The sequence below is a fragment of the Cherax quadricarinatus genome, chromosome 79 (genome assembly GCF_038502225.1).
Source record: "Cherax quadricarinatus isolate ZL_2023a chromosome 79, ASM3850222v1, whole genome shotgun sequence".
Taxonomy (NCBI): domain Eukaryota; kingdom Metazoa; phylum Arthropoda; class Malacostraca; order Decapoda; family Parastacidae; genus Cherax; species Cherax quadricarinatus.
In genome coordinates, this window is record NC_091370.1 from 6,086,274 (window position 1) to 6,111,771 (window position 25,498).

At 36.8% G+C, this 25,498-nt stretch overlaps 1 protein-coding gene across 1 annotated transcript in view; it reads left to right on the top strand.

The window, feature by feature from the left end:
- The window catches only part of LOC128702613 (decapping and exoribonuclease protein), an 88,935-nt gene extending 73,824 nt beyond the window's left edge, over positions 1-15,111 (top strand). The window contains exons 7-9 of the mRNA XM_053796924.2: positions 2,723-2,930; positions 7,345-7,480; positions 14,733-15,111. Coding sequence (XP_053652899.1) covers positions 2,723-2,930; positions 7,345-7,480; positions 14,733-14,966 — 578 coding nt within the window. The 3' untranslated portion in view covers positions 14,967-15,111. The remainder of the gene's footprint in view (positions 1-2,722; positions 2,931-7,344; positions 7,481-14,732) is intronic.
- Positions 15,112-25,498: the final 10,387 nt, after the last annotated feature.

The following is a 25,498-nucleotide window of genomic DNA, read 5'->3' on the forward strand; positions in this document are numbered from 1 at the left end:
TGATATACAAATACCATTCTCCTATCCCTGTCTTGGGGCTTATATTAGAGAAAACGGAGTGTAGCACAGGGCTAACTGTGATATACACTCGTACTGCACCATAAACCTGAAACAAAAGTTATTTTCTCCATATAGATTATCACACATAGCAGCATATGTGTAGAGAACCTAGGATAACCCAAAAAAGTCAACGTGGCTTATTTCTAGTACCTGACTTGGGTTAGCCATATATGATTTTTGGTAAATATTAGATTCCCAGCCAGGGTAGAAACATTAGGCGTGTTTCTTTACACCTGTTGTCTATGTTTACCCATCAGTAAATGATTACCTGGGTGTTAGCCGACTAGTGTGGGTGTTATTTAGGTGGCCCGGTGGCCTGGTGGCTAAAGCTCCCACTTCACACACGGAGGGCCCGGGTTCGATTCCCGGCGGGTGGAAACATTTCGACACGTTTCCTTACACCTGTTGTCCTGTTCACCTAGCAGCAAATAGGTACCTGGGTGTTAGTCGACTGGTGTGGGTCGCATCCTGGGGGACAAGATTAAGGACCCCAATGGAAATAAGTTAGACAGTCCTCGATGACGCACTGACTTTCTTGGGTTATCCTGGGTGGCTAACCCTCCGGGGTTAAAAATCCGAACGAAATCTTATCTTATCTTATCTTATCCTGGGACACTGACCTAATTTTCTTGAAATACTCTGCATAACAAGTGGCTTTCTGTACAGTAGTATGTCACTGATCTCAGCTAGGCCTGTATACCTTGTACATGTATGTGTAGTAAATAAAGATATTATTATTATTATTATTTTCTCAATTGTTTGTTGGGTTATCTTATTGAAACTTGGGCAATGTATGATGGAAAGATACTTCTTAATGTACACCAAAAATGAAAGAAATCAGACCATAAATAGCGGAGTTCACTTCTCAGCCATTAGTGGCCGCTTAGCGGTATATTTTTTTATGGTTTTTATGGTTATATTCTCATTTTTTCGGTCTCATTTGATAGAATGAAAGATATATTACAGAATAGATATGATTTTGATTGCTTTCATGTCGAAAAGTACCTTGAAATTGTGCTCACAGTAGTGAAACTGTTCCATTCTTTAGCGAAGCTCAAGAGTAAACAAATGACGTCACCGTCCAATACCTGTCCGCCTGCCAGTCCAAATTCCAATACGGAGTCTAGAATGGGTTGACATTATTTATACAATTATTACAATAATGTAGCAGTCTGCATAACAGTAAATCTTCTATTTTTTTGTGAATAAAAATTCCAAAGGGTAATCAAGAGTAATATAAGAGGGGCCTGTAGCCATGACTAATGAACAGAGAAAATGTTATTGTAGTGCCAAGAATGTCTGCATTGTTTATTCTGGACCCTATTTTGAAATTGGCATCTGTTGAAATTTGTGTGAAATCAGCCAAATTGCCAATTTCTGACCACTTTATTGGGTAGTTGAAATAAGTGAATGGGCAGTTTCTTGTGTACTCAGTCGACAGACTAGAAGTAAATAGTTTATTCAGGTATACGCAAATACAGTTACATAGATTATTATACATAGCAGTGTATGTATAGAGAACCTGGGATAACCTAAAAAAGTCAAAGTGACTTATTTCCAGTACCTGGCTTGGGCTTGCCATATTTGATTTTTGGTAAATATTTTTTTTTCTTGGTTGTTTGTTGGGCTATCTCATTGAAACTTGGGCAATGTATGATGGAAAGATGCTTCTTAACATACAACAAAAATAAAAAAGACTGATGATAAATAAGGGAGTTCACGTCTCAGCCATTAGCTGCCTCTTTGCAGTATATTTTCGTATGGTTTTTATAGTTGTATTCTCATTTTTTTTGGACTCATTTGGTAGAATGGAAGATATATTACAGAAATAGACATGATTTTGATTGTTTACATGACGAAAAGTACCTTGAAATTGAGCTCAAAGTAGCGGAAATGTTTGATTTTTGCTGATGTTCAATGAACTTTGTGTAAGCCAAGTTGGTTAATTTTATTAAGTGTATTCTATCCTAACCACTCTGTAATCCGGCAAACTCAGTAATCCGGCACACTACAGGTCCCAGTGATACCGGATTTGTGATGGAGGACCTGTATTCAAAAATGCTTTGTGTGAAAACAGTGATTCAATTATATTCCTGTCGACAATGGATAAAAGCTTCAAAAGTAATTGTTGAAATTATGATATGGGAATACATGATATGAAAGCACAAGAACTACTACAAATTGTAATTATCAGAACAAAAATTATATAAATTAAAAAAACGAGAAAAAATTATATCAGCAACACTTCTGCAAGCGGCAGGACTCCATGTTGCCGTCAGGTGAGCATCCAGCGCCAACTTTGCAATCTTATATCTTGGCAAGTACTGACCCTAATTTTTTTTTTATCTTATTACACAGAAAATTGCCCTCTTCAATTAAAAAAAAAAAAAATTTTCTTTTTTTTCTTTTCTTTTCAAAATATTCAGAGCACTGGGTAAAAGAACGTAGATCTACATTTGGACAGTTAGTCCGAGTGTTCACAAGTTAATAGGTGAAATACAATGTGTGGTAATCTTTCCATTATTATTGTATGATCAGTGACTGGAGTGCATTATATCTGATTTTGTTGAGAGGTATGGATGGGGGTTCAAATCCTGTTATGGTTAGGGAGATTTTGCCTCTCAAAATTTTAATAAGTTTGTTTATACATATATCTTAACAGGAGATCCTGATGAAGGGATACTAGCAAACGAAGAATATAGGTGTGCCCTGAGAGTAAAGGTGGATGAGAATTCACTGCTCTTTGCTCCAGAAGTGGATTGTGCAGACCCATGCTTATATGAGGAAGATTTCAAGGACTTAAGTGCTTTCGTTACGGTCAAATGTTGCAAGGAAAATGTTGATCATCGTAAGCTGCATTCCTTTAAGCGGTACTGTACAATCTAATTTTTTACTTAAGTTTTTAAAACTTTTTCACCAAGGTCAAAATCAAAGATTTATTTCCACATGATGCAATGTTTGTACAGGGATGGGTGACATTTGGTTGCGCATGCAGAGCCCATGGTTATGCAGAGCATTTCGGGCAAGCTAAAACCTAACTTACATATTTCATATTTTTTTTAAAATATTATATGGAAAGTCAATGAAAATATAAATGATTATTGAATATTTCAAATGATTTTTAAAAAATACATGAAACATTAAATAATAAAGAGAAATGTGATTAATAGCTATTAAGACTACACCAACCACTAGCACATCCGAACACTTGAAGAACACTTTCAGCATCTCAACACATAGGTATCCACAGCAAGTTTTGCAGAGGTAGAGCAGTGGAGTATGCCAGCCATCAATGTGGTTGCTTTTCCTTAACATAATCTGGTTCAGGGAAGAGGCAGCTGTATCCTCCTTACAGTCCCAGCTGATGCTCACACCTCAACATTACTGACCATACAGTTGTCTACTTCTGTATTCCTGCCAAAATTATCTTCCCTGTTGTTCATAATATACATGTGAAAAATAAGTTTATTATTACTGTAGTTGGTAAGTTTTCATTATTTTTAACCATCAAACCACTAATGAATCTTGTATCTTTTTGAATAGTGATTGCTCTCTTAACCAAGCTAAGAGAACAAAGAATGTTCTGGATAATCATCTTTTAGTATAATTTGCATAGTAAGTAGTTTGATAGAAAAATTTTATTTATTTTTATGCCATACAGTAATACATTTGATCCAGAAATCGTGCCTCTACCTTTAAAAACTGAAACAGTTTACAGCTAACCCACAATTCAGAGAATATATTTAAGAGAACACTGTAGTTTGTTTTGTATTATTACTGCATCAAGGGATGGTGCCTTGATACTGGTGAAGGGATCTTAATCCATGGAATTGAAACTATTTTTCCCTTCCTTGATATCGATCATGATGACTTTTTATTCCCTCAGATACTGTGTGGCCCTTAAACACATTTAGTGGTTCACCATGATGATAATTTGACTCTTAGCAAGTTGCAAGTTACTTACAAAATGATAATGGTTGAATTATGGTTCAGTATGACTCACAAAATCGTAATAACGCTATTTTAAAGAAACCACAGAATGGGTGGGGTTTGAACCCATTGCATAAGTCACTCAGCCAGCTGGTCGAATGACTTACTGAAATGCTTTCTAAAGTATCTTTACCAAATAGTGGGCTCCTGGTTATGACTCAAATACCAAAAATCAGTATATTTCATAAGTGAATAACTCTTCACCTACTTTGACATATTACTGAAGTAATCAACTGTGGCAGAATCTTTAGTGTCAAGGTTTCTGTACAGAACAGTACATACTGTATTTGTAAGATGATAAATTTAATAAGAAAATAAAATCTTTTTCATTGTAATTCAAAATAAAATTTCTTTATATTTTTTTTTCCAACAAACTGGCCGTATCCCACCAAGGCGGGGTGGCCCAAAAAGAAAAATGAAAGTTTCTCTTTTTAAATTTAGTAATTTATACAAGAGAAGGGGTTACTAGCCCCTTGCCCCTGGCATTTTAGTCACCTCTTACAACACGCATGGCTTACGGGGGAAGAATTCTGTTCCACTTCCCCATGGAGATAAGAGGAAATAAACAAGAACAAGAACTAGAAAGAAATTAGATGAAAACCCAGAGGGGTGTGTATATATATGCTTGTACATGTATGTGTAGTGTGACCTAAGTGTAAGTAGAAGTAGCAAGACGTACCTGAAATCTTGCATGTTTATGAGACAGACAAAAGACACCAGCAATCCTACCACCATGTAAAACAATTACAGGCTTTCGTTTTACACTCACTTAGCAGGACGGTAGTACCTCCCTGGGTGGTTGCTGTCTACCAACCTACTACCTGTAATTTTTTTACATACCAGTACTAAAATATTCTTCATGTACACTTAAACTAAACTTGAAGACACATGTTTTTGGATGTTACAGGCAGAGCCATAACTCATTTGTGTGTGTGTCGTTCCATGCTATGCTCTATAAGAGGCTTTCTGTGAAGTAGTTAAATAGTATGTCAATCACCCTAGTTGTATAACTAGTTTATTGTAAGTTCAAGAGAGAGAGAGAGAGATTTTGTTCGGATTTTTAACCCCGGAGGGTTAGCCACCCAGGATAACCCAAGAAAGTCAGTGCGTCATCGAGGACTGTCTAACTATTTCCATTAGGGTCCTCAATCTTGTCCCCCAGGATGCAACCCACACCAGTCGACTAACACCCAGGTACCTATTTGCTGCTAGGTGAACAGGACAACAGGTGTAAGGAAACGCGTCGAAATGTTCCCACCTGCCGGGAATCGAACCCGGGCCCTCCGTGTGTGAAGCGGGAGCTTTAGCCACCAGGCCACGGGCCACGGTCTGCTCATAATGCATCACATAACTATGGGCTTTTCAATGTACAATAAAAACTAGATAATGTAAATTATGTAATGATATGGAAAATAAGCTTGATATGTCCACTACAATACATCGATTTATGAGTGATCTAGACAGGAAAAAAAATTGTATTAATACCATTTTTTTTAATACACCGGACATCTTCCACCAAGGCAGGATGACCCAAAAAAGAAGAAACACTTTCATCAAATTTTTCTTCCTTTTACATTAGTAATTCATACAGGAGGAGTTACTAGCCACTTGCTCCTGGCATTATAGTTGCCTCTTATGACACGCATGGCTTATGGAGGAATTGTTCTTCACCACTTTCCCATCAAGTAAATTCAAATATGAATGTTTATTAACAAAAGCATATCAGGCATGGGTGTGGTTTATACTGTAGGTGCCAACAAAATATATGTAATAATTTATTTAGGTGCAAAGAAGATATAATTTACTTAGGTGCATTCAACATATAATTTAAATAGGTGTATACAAGATATAATATATAAAGCCAATACAGAAAAAAAGACGTAAGCTTTCATTGGGACATAGTTTTCATATTTGTCGAACTTTATTGGGACATTGTTTTGTTCTGTCTAGAGGTTTATCAGATATGTTGTGGTACAAGCCTTTGTAAGGCCACCATTGTAATCTGCATAGAACTTCCAGACTTAATAGAACTCTGCCCATAACTAAGCATTGTCTTGTTATTGGCAGTGTGACATTTGGAAACTACTAAACTATGTATCATGTGAAAATAAAGTATTTCTTATCTATACTGCACTCAGCATTAAAGGCACAATTCAAGCTAATATAAAAAAGTTGAAGATATTTCAAAGTTAATATAACAATTAGTTATTCTAGATCAAGTTAGGCTAACTAAGAGGATCTGCCATTTTTTTTTTTACCTGATATGAAGTACCAAGTATCTTAATGAAAGATAAAATACTAGTATAAAATTAGCACTGTGTATGGCTGATGACAACCAGAATTAGTGGATAAAAAAAGATACAGACTGTGATCACTTAGGTCATGTGTCATTTTTGTGTGTGTATACAGGAGAGCCTTGGTTATACAGCAGGTTAAGTTCTGCAATATTGCTGTCAAGCGAAAACATCTGTTAAGTGAATCATAGCCTTTTTTTTCATTTTCAAATGCATATAAAAGGCTGATATGTTTACACTATCACATATTAAGTGAGCAATATAGCTAGGCCTAAAAAATGCTTATACAGTACACACATTACTTTCCTTAAGCTTATAGCGAGTGGTGAATACATTTATTGTAGGAAGTTCAATAAGTGAAGAATGGGCATAATTAAAAACTGCTGTATTAGTGAAATGCTGTAAAGTGGAGCCCTCCTGTACCTTTTTACACAGCAACCAGATTTCCAGTGATGTGCTGCTTACTGACTGAGAGGAAGCATGTGAACTCTCATATAAAGACACGAGGATGAAATGCCACTTTTATTCATAGAGGATAGAAAAGCATTGAAAAAATATGCAGTACAGTAAATAATTATAAGATTTTGTTAGTTTTTTGGGTATATTTGCAGTTTTTTGAAATGTGGTATCAGTTCCCCTTCTGGCAAAACAGTGATGGAGTGAGTGATGGTGAAAGTTTGTTGAAAAAAAAAAATTAGTTTTCTGATGGTTTAACAACAATTTTTCAAACTCCCACAGGTACAAGACCTCAGTTTTAATTTTTAGTTGGATGTAGCTGTTGTTAGGTATAAGTGTTATGTTTGAAGGGGAATCCAAGGCTAAAGTAAGCTTCTTACAAGGAAGGGAAGAGTAGCTTCAATTTCTTGGATCAAGAGCTCTTCACTAGCATCAGTGTGTCTCCTTCAAGGAGACACACTAAGAAATCATTATATTTTAATAATTACTTTTTTTTTATTTCTGCATATGTGGTTCATTCTCTTTTCTTTTTTCTTTTCTACAGGTTTAAACTTTGCCAGTGGTGGATAGAAAACATATTGACTGGAATTCCTCGGATTCTTGTTGGCTTCAGAAATGACAGTGGGATAGTACACACATTAAAACACTATGAAACTGATGAACTCCCTGAGATATGTGATGTATGCTTAATATCCTTTTTTAAAAGTTATATTCATGTCTGTATTTTTTTCAAATCATTGCATTGCTCTTTCAGTTCTGTTTTCTTAATACTTCTTCACTTTGTCTTATTTATCATCTCATATTTATTTCTTTTAGACTAGCAAGGTAACATTTATGAAGGGACTCAGGAAAACTGGTTAGCAAGAATTTGAGTCCATCAGGTAGGAAGTACAGTGGTTACATTATTTTGAGGGATGGGGGATGCTGTAATTTGGAGGGGCACCTAAATGGTGATGTTAGCACACTTCTGGAAAGACAGTAATTGACTAAATGATGGTGAATATATTTCCTCCTTTTTATTTTGAGTTGTCCTGCCTCGGTGGGAGACAGCCGGTATGTAAAAAAATAAATACCTGGTAGTCTGACAGTCACTAGATAGAGTTAAGTTTCCTCCGTACATATGTAGGTTGTTGGATCACAACAGACTTGTTAACTTATTGTCTCTTACAATCACCAAAGACAGTTATGGTTTATAATATTCTGTATACATATAGTGCATTGTGTTATAAAGATATCATTATAGAATTTGATTGACTGAAAGACTCCCACAATATGTACAATATATTACAACAGGTCCCCACTTGTGATTCCCGGCAGGGACGGAAACATGGGGCATGTTTCCCTACACCTGTTGTCCATGTTCACCCATCAGTAAAATGGGTACCTAGGTGTTAGCCAACTGGTGTGGGGTGCATCCTGGGACAAAACTGACCTAATTTGACTGAAATGCTCTCATAACAAGCGGCTTTCTATATAGAAGTATGTCATTGATGTCAGCTAGGCCTGTATACCTTGTACATATACTTGTAGGAAATAAAGATAGTATTAGTATTATTAAGTATACAGCATTCAGAATAAATTTTCCTATATAGACACCAATGTTAAAATCAAAGATGCTTTTGCAGGCCTTAATATTTTTTATCTAATCCCACTTAGATTTTAAATTAACCCTTTCAAGGTCCATGTAGCATTACTATGGCTTTGAGCTCTGGGTCAGTGCCATAGGACTATGTGATGAGCTCAGCTCACTCAGATAAGCTATGAGCAGTAAATTTGAGCCTATATATGAGAGACTGGTCCTATGCGTTAAGTGTGCACCATATAAAAGAAAAAATCCTGCTCTACACAGTGCATGATGGGAAAAAATTGAGACCATATTTTTTGGTTTAATCCTTTCATTGTCCAGATCCCTGATCTGAGAATTGCTCTCAGTGTCCAAGAATTTCAAAAAAAAAAAGAAAAAGAAAAAAAAGTCTTATGAAATGACAGAGAATCTTTTTCCGAAGTTAATGAAACCAAACGCACAAAATTTGATGGAAAACTGATGAAATTACACTTTTGTGAATTTTGCTGTGTCAGCAGTAATTATGCATTGGCAATTTTGCCCACTTGGAATTCTATTTTAGGCCAATTATGTTGTTCCAGTTGACCAGATTCTTAGCTATTTCACTAATACATCTTCCGTTTTATCGATTAAGAACAAGAAACTGCCTAATCATCTATTTCAGCTATCCAATAAACTGATCAGAAATTGATAATTAGGCCAATTTCACACAAATTTTAAAATATTCCAATTTTAAAACAGGCTCCAGAATAAACAGTGCAGACATGTGAGGTGCAGGTGTTTCATGCCAGTGGCATCACAGCATATCGGTGGAATGACAAACATAATAATAATAATAATAATAATAATAATCTTTATTTCTACAAGTACATGTACAAGGTGTACAGGCCTAGCTGACATCAGTGACATATTACTAGAGTGGGCCCCAGCCTTACGATATTAATCCGTTCCTGAGAGCTCATCGTAAGCCGAAATTATTGTTAGCCGAATTAATTTTCCCTATAAGAAATACAGTGGACCCCCGGTTAACGAACTTTTTTCATTCCAGTAGTATGTTCAGGTGCCAGTACTGACCGAATTTTTTCCCATAAGGAATATTGTGAAGTAGATTAGTCCATTTCAGACCCCCAAACATACACGTACAAACGCACTTACATATATACACTTACATAATTGGTCGCATTTGGAGGTGATCGTTAAGCGGGGGTCCACTGTAATAGAAATCAAATTAATCTGTTCCTGACACCCCAAAGTATGAAAAAAAAAAAATTTTGCCAAATGAAATATTAATTTTAATACACACAAACTGAAGAAGACATGCACAATTACTACTCTACTAAGAGTAGAATACATGACACTTTTTTTTTTTTTTTCAACAAGTCGGCCGTCTCCCACCGAGGCAGGGTGACCCAAAAAAGAAAGAAAATCCCCAAAAAGAAAATACTTTCATCATCATTCAACACTTTCACCACACTCACTCATTATCACTGTTTTTGCAGAGGTGTTCCGAATTTTCTGGGGTTACTTCCTTTCTTCTTTTAATGTCACTAGGACCAGCTTGAGTCACTGGACCTCTGTTGCACAATAAATCTGTCCATAGAGCTCTGTACCTCCCATTCCTTTAAGACTTTCTTAAAATGGACCATAACATTGTCATTGTACAGGTTGCCAACACTGCTTGCAGTAGCTGTGTCAGGGTGATTTTCATCTGTAAAAGTTTGCAGTTCAACCCACTTTGCACACATTTCCTTAATCTCTTTTTTCAATTCCATACTAATTCTTGCCCTTTTTACCACAGGGATGGCACTAGAAGCTTTCTTGGGGTCCATGGTGACTTATTTTGCAGTTACAAGCACTAAAAACACTGGGATAATGTGAAATGTACCGAATGTATAAGTAGATGCAACCACACTGGCTGGCTTGTAAACACTGGTGCTGAGGCCACACGTGGGACGCGTCCCAGACGAATCACGTAAGGCGAGTTTTTTATCGCGAGGCGAGGCAAGATTTTTGCGTTCAAATGCTTCGTATGGCGGATTTAACGTAATGCGATGCGTTCGTAAGGCGGGGGTCCACTGTGTATAGAAAGCCACTTGTTATGCAGAGCATTTTGGGAAAATTAGGTCAGTTTTGTCCCAGGTACAAGGTATACAGGCCTAGCTGACATCATTGACATATTACTACATAGAAAGCCGCTTGTTATGCAGAGCATTTCGGGCAACTAGGTCAGTTTTGTCCCAGGATGTGACCCACACCAGTTGACTCACCCAGGTACCCATTTTACTGATGAGGAACATAGACAACCGGTGTCAGGAAATATGCCTAGTGTTTCTACCCTCACCAGGAATCAAACCCAGACCCTTGCCATGTGAAACAAGAGCTTTAGTCACCAGGCCACGTGAGCCACCAGTGATGTGACGTTGTTGACATCAGTTCATCAGCATGAAATGAAAGAAACTGGAATGGCAAATAGCCACTATTGAACCCATTCTGAGACCAGCTGCTGTCATGGATTACACTGCCAATATGCATTTGGTGGACGAATGTGATATACATGGCTTATAAAATTTTTTCCCATTTTCTGGACATTGCAGTGCTCAATGTATACATTGTCTACCAGGCCAAGACTGGCAATAGACCACCATACGTCCACTTTTGTTTGTGTCATCAGACATAATACACAAATACCAGGTCACAACACCTGCACTACACATGCATCACTATTACTTCTTTCAACACACCGGTCGTATCCCACTGAGGCAGGGTGACCCATAAAGAAAAACGAAAGTTTCTCTTTATAAATTTAGTAATGTATACAGGAAAAGGAGTTACTAGCCCCATGCTCCTGGCATTTTAGTCACCTCTTACAACATACATGGCTTATGGAGGAAGAATTCTGTTCCACTTCCCCATGGAGAGAAGAGGAAATAAACAAGAACTAGTAAGAAAATAGAAGAAAACCCAGAGGGGTGTGTATACATATGCGACCCACACCAGTTGACTAACGCACAGGTGAACAGGAAAAAATGTCTGGAACTAGTGCTCATATTGGTGAATTTAAGGCCAGCAAAGGTTGGTTTGAGAGATATAAGAATCGTAGTGGCATACACAGTGTGATAAGGCATGGCGAAGCTGAAAAATTCCAGTCCCAACAAGTGTTCAATTGTGATGAAACAGGCCTGTTCTGGAAGAAAATGCCAAACAGAACCTACATTATTCAGCAGGAAAAGGCACTCCCAGGACACAGGCCTATGAAAGACAGGGTAACTTTCTTGTTTTGTTGTAATGCTAGTGGGGATTGCAAAGTGAAGCCTTTACTCATGTATCACTCTGAAAATCCCAGAGTGTTCAAGAAAAACAGTGTCTCATCGCTCATCAGTACTCTTCAGTAAAGGTAAGTGTCATTTTAACATTTATTTATATAGTTATTGTGCATGTCTCATTGTTTTCTTTGTAGGGAAATGTATATTTCATGAAAAAAAAATAGCTTTTTTTAATACTTTTGGCTGTCTGGAACGGATTAATTGGATTTCCATTATTTCTTATGGGGAAAATTAATTCGGCTAACGATAATTTCATCTAACGATGAGCTCTCAGGAACATATTAATATAGTTAGCCAAGGGTCCACTGTACAGTGGTACTTCAAGTTTCGAACAGCTCCCAACTCAAACAATTATGTAAGTGTATTTTTGCAAGTGGTTTTGTAAGTGTATTTTTAGGGGTCTGAAATGAACTAATCTAATTAACATTATTCCTTATGGGAACAGTTTCATTTGGTATCGGCACTCGAACAGCCTTCTGGAACGAATTAAGCTCGTAACTTGAGATACCACTGTATGTGTGTGTGAACATGCAGTAGCAGGCATGTGTGAGCATGTTAGATAGGAGTGAATGGAGACAAATGGTTTTTGGGACCTGACGAGATGTTGGAGTGTGAGCAGGATAATATTTTGTGAAGGGATTCAGGGAAACCAGTTAGCTGGATTTGAGTCCTGGAGGTGGGAAGTACAATGCCTGCACTTTAAAGAAGAGGTTTGGTATATTGGTTGTTTGGGGTGACATCTGAACTGTCCTATCTGAGGGCCTCAGTACAGTGATTGTGTGTGAATGATGGCGAAAGTGTTTCTTTTTTGGGTCACCCTGCCTCGGTGGGAGACAGCTGACGTGTTAAAAAAAAAAATGTGTAACTTGGACCTGTTCATGTTTACATTGTTGTGTATACATGTTTTGTGAATGACGTACAGCCTCTCTTCACTTAGTGACGTCCTTGTTTACTGATGACTCAGACTAAGTATGCATACTCTGACCAGTATGGATACCTAAATAATGTATATTAGAACTGATTTCCTCTATTCTGTTTATTACAGTATGCAGTACACTACCGTATAAACATTTGAAAATTTACCAGAAATGTTATAAATGGTGCAAAGGTGACATTAAAACAATATCAATTACGTAAGTGTATTTTTGTAAGTGCTTTTGTAAATGTATTTTTGGGGGTCTGAAACGGACTAATCTAATTTACATTATTCCTTAAGGGAACAAATTCGTTCGGTATCGGCACTCATACAGCCTCCTGGAACAAATTAAGTTCATAACTCGAGGTGCCACTGTAGTTGTCCCTTCAAGGAAGGTGTCTTGACGATGGTGATATAATGAGATTTGATTCAAGGAAGAGCTACCTTCTCTTGAGTCAAACCTGATTACTTTCAGCTTTCTAGTCACTTTATGACACCTGTGAGTTTGGTGTTTATTCATGAATATGTTAATTGCAAACAGATTTATATTTCACCTTTATCAGTTGAATATTTGCAATGTTTGGCATAAGTTTTATGTTTGCAGCTTTAATATAAATATATCATCAGTTTGCTTTGTTAGTGTAATACAGTGAAATACATCTTTAGTTTACTCCATTAACCCTTTGACTGTTTCGGTCGTATATGTATGTCTTACGAGCCACCGTGTTTGACGTATACACTCATAAATTCTAGCGGCTTCAAATCAGGCAGGAGAAAGCTGGTAGGCCCACATGTGAGAGAATGGGTCTGTGTGGTCAGTGTGCACCATATAAAAAAATCCTGCAGCATGCAGTGCATAATGAGAAAAAAAAAGTGATCATTTTTTTTAATTAACCCGTAAACGGTCGAAACGTATATATACGTCTTTTCAACATGTGAAAGTATGTAAAAGAAGTAGATCTTTTTTTTTCTTTTTTTACATTTGAAAACGTGTAAAAGACTTTGATCTACTTTTGTTTTTTTGTTATGTTTGAAAATATGTAAAAAAAACGTAGATCTACTTTTGGAGCACTACGCATGTGAACATAGATCTGCTTGGACCGTTTACGGGGTAAAATGCTGAGTTTGTGGTCTATTTTTGTATAGTATTTATGGTTGCATTCTTGTTTTCTTGGTCTCATTTGATAAAATGGAAAACATATTATAGAAATAGAGGTGATTTTGATTGGTTTTACTAGGAAAAGAACCTTGAAAAGTAGGGGAAATGTTTGATTTTTGCCAGTGTTCAAAAGTAAACAAATGATGTCATTTTCCAATAAATGTCCAAGTAGCCATTCTAATATGCAGTCATAAATGGGTTGACATTATTTATACAATTATTACAATATTGCAGTAGTCTGCAGAACAGTAAATCTTCTATTTTTTGTTTGAATAAAAATTCAAAATAGAAAGCAAGAGTAATATCAGAGAGGCCTGGAGACGTGACCGATGAACAAAGAAAATGGTATTTTAGAACCAGGAATGTCTGCATTGTTAATTCTGGACCCTATTTTGAAATTGTCATATTTTTTAATTTTCGTGAAATTGGCCAAATTGCAAATTTCTTACCACGTTATTGGGTAGTTGGAATCAGTAAATGGGCAGTTTCTTGTACTCAGCCGATAGAAAAAAATGGAGTTCTAAAGAAATAGCTATGAGTTTGGTCGACTGGAACAGTGGAATTAGCCGAAAATAGGGCTCAAATTGGGCGAAATCGCAGATTCGTAAATATCGCCGAGGTCGCTAACTTCGCGAGAGCATAATTCCGTCAGTTTTCCATCAAATTTCGTTCTTTTGGTGTCATTACAATCGGGAAAAGATTCTCTATCATTTCCTAAAAAATTATTCTTTTTTTTTCGGAAATTTTGCGACACCAGGAGACACCTCAGAATTTGGGGTTGTGAAAGTGAAGGGGTTAATGTAGTAAGATATGTTTTCTATTTGCTCCAGTAATACAGGAAAATATGTCTCCAGATTACTTTATCAATATAGTAAATATATCAGTTTGCTCCATTAATACAGGGAAATGTATCTCCAATTTGCTTCATTTAATGTCAAAGCATTCTAACTGATACATTGTAATGTTGCAGGGAGAGTGGGAGCCTGACGTATGCATCAACTTCTTGGTCAAGTTTTTGGCATTTGTGAAAAAGAAGTGCTTGGAAGAGCCTGAATGTGTGTATCGATTTTATCGAGAGGAAAAGGGCAACATCTATTGCACCAAGATGAAAGATTCTCCAGATACAGAGGTTCTACCTAGCTGGTACATTGATGAAATGTTCTCTGAAGACACGGAGAATGATAGCGAAAGTGAGACAGAGTGAATGATGTGTTGAGCATATTTGCATTGCAGTACAATGAAAGACATAATTGAAAACATGAAGGGGCACATAATCAAGCAGTCTTTTCTTAAGTAACCCACTTTGTTTGTGACAAAACAATTATCTGACCTAAAGGGGGTGGAAATGTGGGCAGATAATTGAAATTTGGGTGGGTAGGTGGGTATAGGCAGATAATGAAAATTAGGGTGGGAGATGTGGGCAGATAATGAAAATTAAAACATTTTTTGCCAAATAAATGTTTCTTTATTTGAAAAATTGATAAAACATATATTAATATCAAAACTTTTACCAGGAAAAAAAGTAGAATTAAATATGGCCTCAAATATCCACCTTGTACATATCAAAGGAAAAGTTTTTTTTTTTTATTTTTTTTTTTTTTTTATTTTTTTTTTTTTTTTTTTTTTTTTTTTTTTTTTTTGAGAATAACACATTCACCAAACATTAATTAATCTGCATTTCTTGGGTGATTTTTTAACCCTCAAAATATCCAAAATATGAGGATACCACACAGTCAGGAAATAACTGCAGTAGACCGTTATATTACACACATTTATTTTACACTTTTGACTATTGCACTGTTGAAAAATTGTGGCATACTTTTATACAACACTTTGTAAAATTAACTTAACAGAGTTCAGTTCTCTGTGCATATGCATCTTGTACGACTCTCTTCTCAGAGCTAGCTGTGTTTGTGAATTGTGTTGTGATCTTTTCATCTGAAAAGAATGACCCTTAGATCACAACTACCTGAATAAACTGACAGACTGACTTGATTGAATTGACTTACTGACTCTAAGTTAGACTTTTTCACTGAAAAGGACTCTGATAAATCTAGAAGCAGTGCTCTGACACAGGGTCTAGAGCAGCTTATGACTTACAGTTAGTTGTATAATGTACTGCAGGGTAAAATAGCCCAGAGATCCATTACAGAATTAATGCACTCCAGTACAATCATCAACTTCAGTACCAGAACCTCTACCATCCACCTCAGCCCAGTAGGACCACAGCATGACTCTCCACTCTCTTCACAATGACTGACAAATGCCAGTACCCACAATTTAAGGTGAGAAATGCTATTATTTCTGTTGCATTTGTAGTCTTTAGCAATAAAAACAACATAATACATTATGACAATGAGCAACAATTACATATTCATTTTTATTTTGTAAGATCTGGAGGTCTAAAAAAAAGTTGTTTGGCTTTTTTGGGGGTCCCAGGAATGTAATCCTATTTTTCCCATAAGTTCTTCAGATTATCTAACACGAATTTACCTAACACGGCATTTTCAGGAACATCACTACCGTGTAATATAACAGTTTACTGTACATAAAATGAAATTAAGTCATTTGTATTGCTCTCTAACTGCAACATCCTCAACCCTTGTTCTGAGTGCAGGCATTGCTCTTCCCACCTCTAGGTTAAGACTGGCCAAAAGTTTACCCCAAATTCTTTCATGGCTGCTAACTTGCTCACACTCCAACAGCATGTCAATAACCAATTGTCTCTATTCACTCCTATCTAACACGGTCACACAAGCCTACAGGATGCTCAAGCCACTAAAACTCAAATTATCCTGTCCCTCCAACCATTCCTAGGATGACCCCTACCTCTATATTCCGGGTCAGGTTTATACACCCTCTGTCATTCTATTCCTCTCCATCCTCTTAAAATGCCTAAATCACCTCAAAAACCCCTCCTCAGCTCTCTGAATTATACTTTTGGTGACTCCACACTGCTTCAAATTCTCTGCATGATATTTACACTACACATTACTTTTAAAGATAACATCTCCACTGCCACTAGCACAAGTCATAATGAAGGACTGTCCATGAATAAACAGAATAATTGATTGAGAATTGAACCCATGGTCCACACAGGCAGCAGGCCCAGTGCTATACTATTCCATTAACCCTTAAAACTGCCACTTGGGGTGAAATGAAATTATATTGCCAAAATATTTTTGGAATTTTCTTTACCAAAAAATCGGCCTTGATTTTACACGTTTAAAAAAAAAGTGAAAATTGGGTTGAAACTTACCAAGAAATAGTTGTTTGGAAGTGACCTTCATATGGTAACATGGTTGCATCCCACATGAGCATACTGTTGGTGTCATTTTTTGTTTTTTCAATTTTATCTTTTCAAAACATACATATGTGATTAGTATACATGTATATGTTTTCAGACCACATTTACAAAATATTTAGTATTCAGTAACTAAATATTTATTATTTGAACAAAATTTTTATTGAAAAAATTGTTCACTCGGTACTCTGTTTTTAATTTTCTTGTATATTATATGCATTATACACTGTACACAGTATACACTCGCTGTTTACTATGCCAATTACAGTTGCTCAAGTTCATTAAACTCCTCACAGCAGGGTTCCATACACAGTGGAGTTTTGCAAGTTTTAAAAATGAATCATGTGTCCCTGCATTTCCCTGTTTTTCTGGTGGTATTAGAAAATACGTAACACTTTTTCTGGTAATATTTTTTCATCTCAGTGGATGGAAGTTGTGTTGTAGTGCTTCAAAGCACGCTTTAGACCACACTGGAGTTCACTGTCTCTTCAGTGACTGGTTGGTTTAGAAGTCGTTTCTGGGTATTTATCTATGATCTGGCTGCAGCACTCTCTGTATTTTTGTATTCATACAACTTCAAGTCATCATCATTATCTTCAGTACTAGACTCAGCCTGGACAAATCGCAAATGGCCAATACTCTGTGGAATGAGAGCTGTATAGTCCTTGTGGCTTAGCGCTTCTTTTTGATTATAATAATAATGTGGAATGAGAGCATCTAGAGAGTGCAAGATTTTAGGATTATTGCCAGGAATTATCGGATTAGAAGAATTTTAATAAACTCAAAGTTCTTTCTGGCCAGCTACATTTTTGGAGAAGAAATAAAATGATGCTTGAAGCAATCAACAAACTGCTTGTCATCCAAGCTGCCTTGTTATTGTGCCATATGACAGGCAAAGTGATTTTGCCTTACTCTTTTAAAGCATCGGTAGTATGTACATGAACTGAACATAGGCCTGCATTTAAACTCCCATTTTACTGGTGTGCAATTGCAAACTGCTAAAATGCTTTGCTGCCTTGAATCTGGGTGCAAATTACTTTTGCTTGCTAATGTAAGTTATTGACAGCCATTTCATCAAGGAAATTTTTTGTGGGAATGTAATCAGCTGATGCATGGGTGTTTAAATCTCTCAAATTATCCAGCACTAGATGTACACTCTTGTGAAGACTTTCCATTCCTGCTCATACAGTTTTGTAGTAAGATAAGTCTTTTTTTTTTTTTCCTTATTATCTGACCACTGGGTGGGGCACTTTTCTGTGTACTCAGCTGTATTGACCTGTTTGTCATTATTTTCAGCAGGTCAGAATCTTGGATTACTCATTTCACTAGCTCTTATTTTCTTCTCATTGTCTCTTATTGTATGAGTGATTTATTCTCTGAGACCAATGGCATGCTTATCCTAAAGCTCAGTTATCTCAGAAATTGTCTAGTTTTATATATTTTTTTTTCTTGACACCTCCAGCATCACTAGTCGCTTATTCCTTTTGAGTTCCATGGTCAATATCCGGAGACAAAATGGGGTGATGAGAATATCCAAAACTGTTTGATAAACAGAGGAAGGTATACTGTGCTTCCAGAAAGCAACTGTGATGTGGATGGGAGGACTGCAAGGGGTGATGAAGAGCTTCCCTTGAAAGAGAAATAAAATACTGGACAATTTCTAATCTACCAGTGACATATAACACATTTTGACATGATAAAGCACAAGCAAACATTTAGATTCATAACTAAAAAAATATTTAGAAACAGTATAAATAATGCAGTAATATAAATACTACAGGTGCTTTAGTTCTTCCTTATGATGATAATAAAAATTTTCTACACAAACTACATATCTCTAAAAGATAAAGAATTTCTGCTAAATCAGTTTATTACATTTAATCATGATATTCTCTTAAAACCTTAGCATTATGGAGTCAGAAGCCATACATACCATCAAATCCTTCCTCCTTGACAGCTGCCAACATGTATCTGTAAATGGCATTACTGTACTTAAACTATTAACCCATTAACCTTGGGGTATCTTGGGGCAGTCCCACCTTTGACACAATGTCTTTGACTTTTTGACAGCAACAGATTTATTACACAAACTTTGATTATATGTACTTCCTTTAGCATTTCTCACCGCCCTTACTGACTCGACCTCTGTTATACTCTCCTCCCTTGCTAGTCTCTGATCAAGCATATTAAACCTTTAGCACACCCTACCCTGCAGTGCTGTATGACCCTTGTGGGTTTAGCACTTACTTATGATTATAATATTAATAATCTCAGGGCAGTGCCCTAGGCTCATTACTATTCCTACTTTTTTATGCATGACCTACTAAACACTTCACAGCAGCTCCAACTAGTTCTTTTTTTCGAAATGATACCACCTTTGTTATTTTAAAATTTCCAGTAGTCGAAGTACTTGCCTCCTCTTGTAGTTCACTCCACTGATCTACCACTTTCTGAAGAAAAATTTCATAGTGCCCATGCAACTCTCTCTCTTTTCTCAGTTAACCGCTGGGTCCTCTTGTTTTCCATATAGCAGAAGCAAACAAAATCCTCTTTAATCTTTCATGCCCTTTTATAACCTTATATGTATTATTATTATAATCATAACTAAGTGCTAAACCCACAAGAATAATATTTATTATGAAAGTTATTTGCCTCACTATCTGCCATTTTATAGTGAGCTCCTCACTACAATATTTATGAAAACTATTGTCTCTGGGCTGTTTTGCATTATTACTTTGTAATTTGTTTTGAATTATGTCTTTCAGTATATTTGTATTAGCATGATTAGAGCAGTTAATGTCTCTAATACTGTATCTATAATTTTAAGAATTACTGTATTAATGCCCTACTGCTTGTGAAGGGAGTACTGTACCATACTGCTTCATTCATTGTCTTTAAAATTGATTATGTAAGTTCCATTAATACTGCATGTAATTTGTATAAGTCAAGAGTACAGGTACAGTACTTTAGTACCTAAAATAGGGTTTATAATAAATTCTCATTGTATATACACTAAGAGATATACACCTCTCGGTGTATATAATACCATCCGTATTGTTTTCTGTTATACCAAAGATACATATGAGTAACAAGAATTGAAGTTGTCTAGTTAAACGTATGTACACTTCAAGACATACAGGAAATTATATACAAGTATATCTAGCATCTGGCTTATTACCATGTTACAAGTGATTATCTATGCACTTGATTAAAACATTTTATTAAGAAAATGTTTAGGACTGAAAAAGACATTCATGGCAAAATGTTTTCTTAATATTTGTCTTTATCAGTTCATATGTCTCTTTTTTACCTATAATATTTAGTTTGTCATATGAATTATAGTATATCTAAACAGCTACTTTCAAGTTTGAAACTAGCATATGTATATGAGTTTGTCGGTATTACATTTATTCAGATTCAGATTTTTATTTCTGTTGTTCATAGTCACCCACCAGATAACTTCTCTTTATCTCATATTCTCAAGACACTGTTATACAATCTATAGCCTTTGTAGGTCTTGTTTTTACTCTCCCATTTCCATTATCTACTTGCTCAGTTTATTTATCCTGTATTTTCTTGTAGGGCTTTAAACTAAACTTTCCTATTTTGTATAAGATGTTTAATCTTCTGTAAAAAAATTTTTATTTCTTCTATCAGGTCATGTACATAAATTAAAAAAATTACTGCTGCCACTGACTATTTTGATATTTCTTAAGCGTTTGTAAACTTTTCATATTTTATTATAAAAATATGTGGTATTAACAGGTATACAAAAAAAAATTCCTTAATCAAAATTTTATCATGGTTTTTGGCAGTTTTAATGAAATAATAAGAGTACTTAAAAATGATTGAAAAATTAAATTAGTTGCTGTTTGTGCAACTCCACTAGTGACATTATCCCATGAAGACTTTTTTTTATTCTTGTCACTACTAACATTTATCTTTCAATACAAAAATTATTCCGTCCATCATAGAAGTTTGCTATTGATTCCTTTATATTTTATAGTTTCCAGATTAATATCACAGGAAATTCCACTATGAGCATTTGTCCAACCCTAGAAAATACAGTCTACCAGTCTGTTTTCTTCCTGTGTAATGTCTGAAACTAGAATATTAATATATTAATCAATAAGATATATAGGATTTTTCTGATGTGAAATGGTTAAGTTTTAAAACATTCTGATTTAGATATTTTATCTTATTATTATTATTATTATTATTATTATTCTTAACACATCAGCCATTTCCCACCAAGGCAGGGTGGCCTGAAAAAGAAAAACTTTCATCATCATTCACTCCATCACTGTTTTGCCAGAGGTGCACTTACACTACAGTTATAAAACTGCAACATTAATACCCCTCCTTGAGAGTGCAGGCACTGTACTTCCCACCTCCAGGACTCGAGTCCAGTCTGCCGATTTCCCAGAATCCCTTCATGAATGTTACCTTACTCACACTCCAGCAGCATGTCAAGTCCTAAAAACCATTTGTCTCCACTCGCTCCTTTCTAACACACTAACACACGCTTGCTGGAACTCCAAGCCCCTCACACACAAACCCTGTTTTACTCAAATGTTTTTGTGGTGTTTCTGCAGCAACACTTGCTAATTAGACAACTTCTGAAGTAGAGTGTAAAAGCGCTTGTTGGCTTCAAGCCAGTTGAGTGAATTGTTTATGTTTGTAATGTACAGCATGGGTGATAATACTGTAAAAACTTAAATATGATTCTTCAATGTGAGGGCTTCTAGTCATCAAATATTAATAAAAGGTCTGTACAAGTGTCTTGTAACTTGGGTTGTAGTAGCCTCAGCTGGCACACTGAAGGGCCAGAGTTCGATCCAGAGCAGAAGTGGAAACAATCATGTTTCGTTACATCTGCTACCCTGTTCACGTAGTAGGTACCTGGGTGTTTACCAACTGTTGTGGGTCATAGCTTGGAGAAGAGAATTACAGGACCCGGTGGAAATAAGACATTGCTTAGAATTCTTTGATACCTGACTGCAAAAGACTTATGTTTAAAGCTAGGCACATGATTAACAAAATTATGAATAATGTTGACAGAGCTTGTATGAGTGCCATGTTATTTCGATTTTATTACATTATTTATTCTTATATGTAAATTATTCTATAAAACTCCTCATCTTACAAATTTGTATAATTAAATTATAAAAATGAATAAAGAACAATTAATAATTAAGGCATTATTTAATTGCAATTACATTTACAGTACTTTTTAAAATATTTTATTTAGAATGCACATAGTGTGAGATTAGCTTAAGGTAGGTATTTCACTAAAAACTTACCCATATACTACTATATATTTTTTCATTAAACTATGAGGGACCTTAGAGGCAGGTACAGGAAAGCTTTGTTTTGTAGTATTTAAACATATGATGGACACATATCATTAATTTCTAAATTCATTGACCCCCCAAAATTCTGGATTCCCTTACACATTGCCTTCTAATATAATTATAACTTGGAGGTGTCTACTAGTAATCTGAGAGCAATAATAAGGTAAAAAAAACTCTTGAAAGTTTCCTAAGTTCAAGACAGAGTGAGACTGACATCTGTAAATCTATCTCAAATTAAAATTAAAATTTAATTCAGATTTTTCTGTCTTTTTATGCAGTATGGAAATTATGTAGTTTGCATGTAATGCAACATTTTGGGCAAACTTATCTATTATTCTGCAAAACCACCACAGGGAGTTGAATGATAGCTCTAGGCCTTTCATGTTGCAATCAACACATCATCAGGAGCTTGCAATGTTGCACAAAGGAGGAGGTCCAAGCAGATACAATCACGGAAGCGCCTTTACGCTTCCTGTGATCGTATTTGCTTGGACAACCTCCTCTTTTCTGCAACATTGCAAGCTTCTGATGATGTGTTGATTGTAACACGAAAGGCCTACAGCTATCATTCAACTCCCCTCGTGGTTGTTTTGCATCTTGTATCGCTTGTTCACAACTTTTGCATTATCTATTATTCTATTATACAGGAGGAACCACATATACAATGCATATTATACACAATCAGCTGACTCTTATATGTAATCACTGTCCAGCTTGGTCATGGGTGAAAAATACCTCTGGAGGTTTGTATCACCAACTGATGTAGTCTGCCTGAAATGCACAGCATGCTAGTGGTTTTTTCTGTGTTTAACAATATTTAACTACATGTAAACTACATTTTGTATATTTCAGAAAGAAATAAAGTCGTTTGTTTTGTTTTTGTTTGTTGCATCATTATATACTTGTATGTGAAACAAATCAGGAATTCAGAAACACTCAAAAATTCTCAAGAAATGGCTAAATATTTACTGTAATTCACAATGACATTATCAAGAATTATTGGGAAACTCCCTGTCTTTACCTACTGTAAATAACCCATAGCCATTGTAATTTGTTTCATTAACAGAGCACCTTTGCTAGACTCATACACAGTGTGCCTCTGTAACTCTGAATATTCTTCACAGTCTCTTTGTCTTTGACCAAATTCACTGTGCATAAGCTCATTGCTACTATTACTAAATAAATTTATAAATAGCTCATGACTACTGTAACTTAGCTGATAATATGTTGGGAGCAGAGGGGAGCTCCTGTCGGCCCCCATGCGGGCCAGTTTGAAAACAATCGCTGTGTGTGATGCAGAATCAAATGCTCTGCTTAGATCCAAAAATGCAGCCAAAAGAAACTCCCGGCACTCAAATGAAGTGTGCACGAGCTGTGTAAATTGAAGCAAAGGGTCAAGGGTGGATTGACCTTGGAAGCCACTCGGGTTATCAGGCAGGAGGCCATGTTCCTCAGTTCACCAAGAGAGATGGGTAGCCACCAGTCGTTCCAGCACCTTACCCAAGCAGGGCAGTAAAGCAATGAGCCGGTAAGAGCCTGGTTGGGTATCATCCTTGCCCGGCTTTAGAATCGGAACCAGGAGAGAGCGCTTCCACACATCAGGGAAGACACACGACCAGCTGGCATTGAAAACCTCTAGCATAGCATCTGTACAAGAGAGAGGTAGATGTAGTATGAATGAATAAGGTAAGTTATCCTCCCCTGGAGAAGAAGGGGAAGAAAGTTGGGAAAGTGCCCGCTGCAGTTCATGGGAGCTAAAGGGAGATGCCAGCACCTGGCAGTGAACCTCTGGTACGGCAAGTGGCAAAGGGCCCCATTTGATCACCTTAGACTCTTAGAGGGTAGAGGAGGAGGAGGAGCAAACATAGGACCGATGAAATTTGCAAATGACTCAGTCTTGTCCCAGGGTAAGAGTGGTGCTGCTCCTTCCCCCAACAGGGGAAAAGTGCTTACAGAACGTGATCCCAACATAGAGTGGATAAAACCCCATGCCTGACTGGCAAAGGTGCGAAAAGAAAAAGAACAGAATAAAGCCCAAGATGCATGTTTCACTTGGAGGAGGGGTTCGCCAACAAAGAGCGTCTGCCCTTCGGTAAGCCAGCTGCTGAGTCCGAGAGGGTTGGCGCCACCACCGTGCCCATGCTGTCCGATGCCCCTTCCCTGCTCGGAGTCACTCATCATTCCACCATGGAACCCGGGGGCTTGAATGGGAGAAGCTCCCGGAGAGACAGAATGAACGCGAGCCCTCCTCAAGCATGGCCCCTTGAAGAGACGTGACAGCCTCGTTCAGCAAGGAGTTCTGAGGCAGGCTATAATCAGAGAGGAGAGGATCCGATTATAGTTTGTCCAACTGGCCTGGGTGGTTTTCCACCGTGAACGAACTGCCGTCACTGGCACTGCTAAGGCTCCATTTGTAGAAGTAAAGATTGGAAGATGATCACTCCCCATGAAGGGACCTTCAGTAACAGCAGCTGTAGTAAAATACCCACACCCAAGAACGAGGTCGAGGGTAGAAATTCGCCCAGTATAAGGATCCACTCTAGTCTCCAAACCTGGTGGTGTGAGCAACGAAAGGTGAGATGCGAGGAGGATTTGAAACGGGGCCCTACCTGTGGGATTCACCGATCCCAAAGAAATGGACAGCTCCCAAAACTGGTGCCCTGCGTTAAAGTCTATCACAAGTGTACAACCACGGAGTTGCCCAAAGTAATAGGCAAATTCACTTTGTGTAACCGACCTGCCCGGGTTATAGATCAGGAGTATGTTGCACCACTGAGTGCCCAAGGCAACTCTCACAGCCAGAGTTTCCAACACTCCACTCTCATAGGCTTGGAAAGAGAGGGTCATACTCTGGAGCCGGTTGCATACAAAAATAGCACACAAAATGCGTCATAAAGGAAAAACAGGAAAAGTGGGTTAATGGATCAATAATTTCCTAACAAACAGAACACGATGAGCAATAGTAAACAGAATAAAGTCAGAGGCGGCTGCAGCGAAAATCTCTGTTCCACAAGGCACAGCATGTATGTGACCTAATTCATGTCTGCATAAATAACTCACTACGATTATAACCAAATA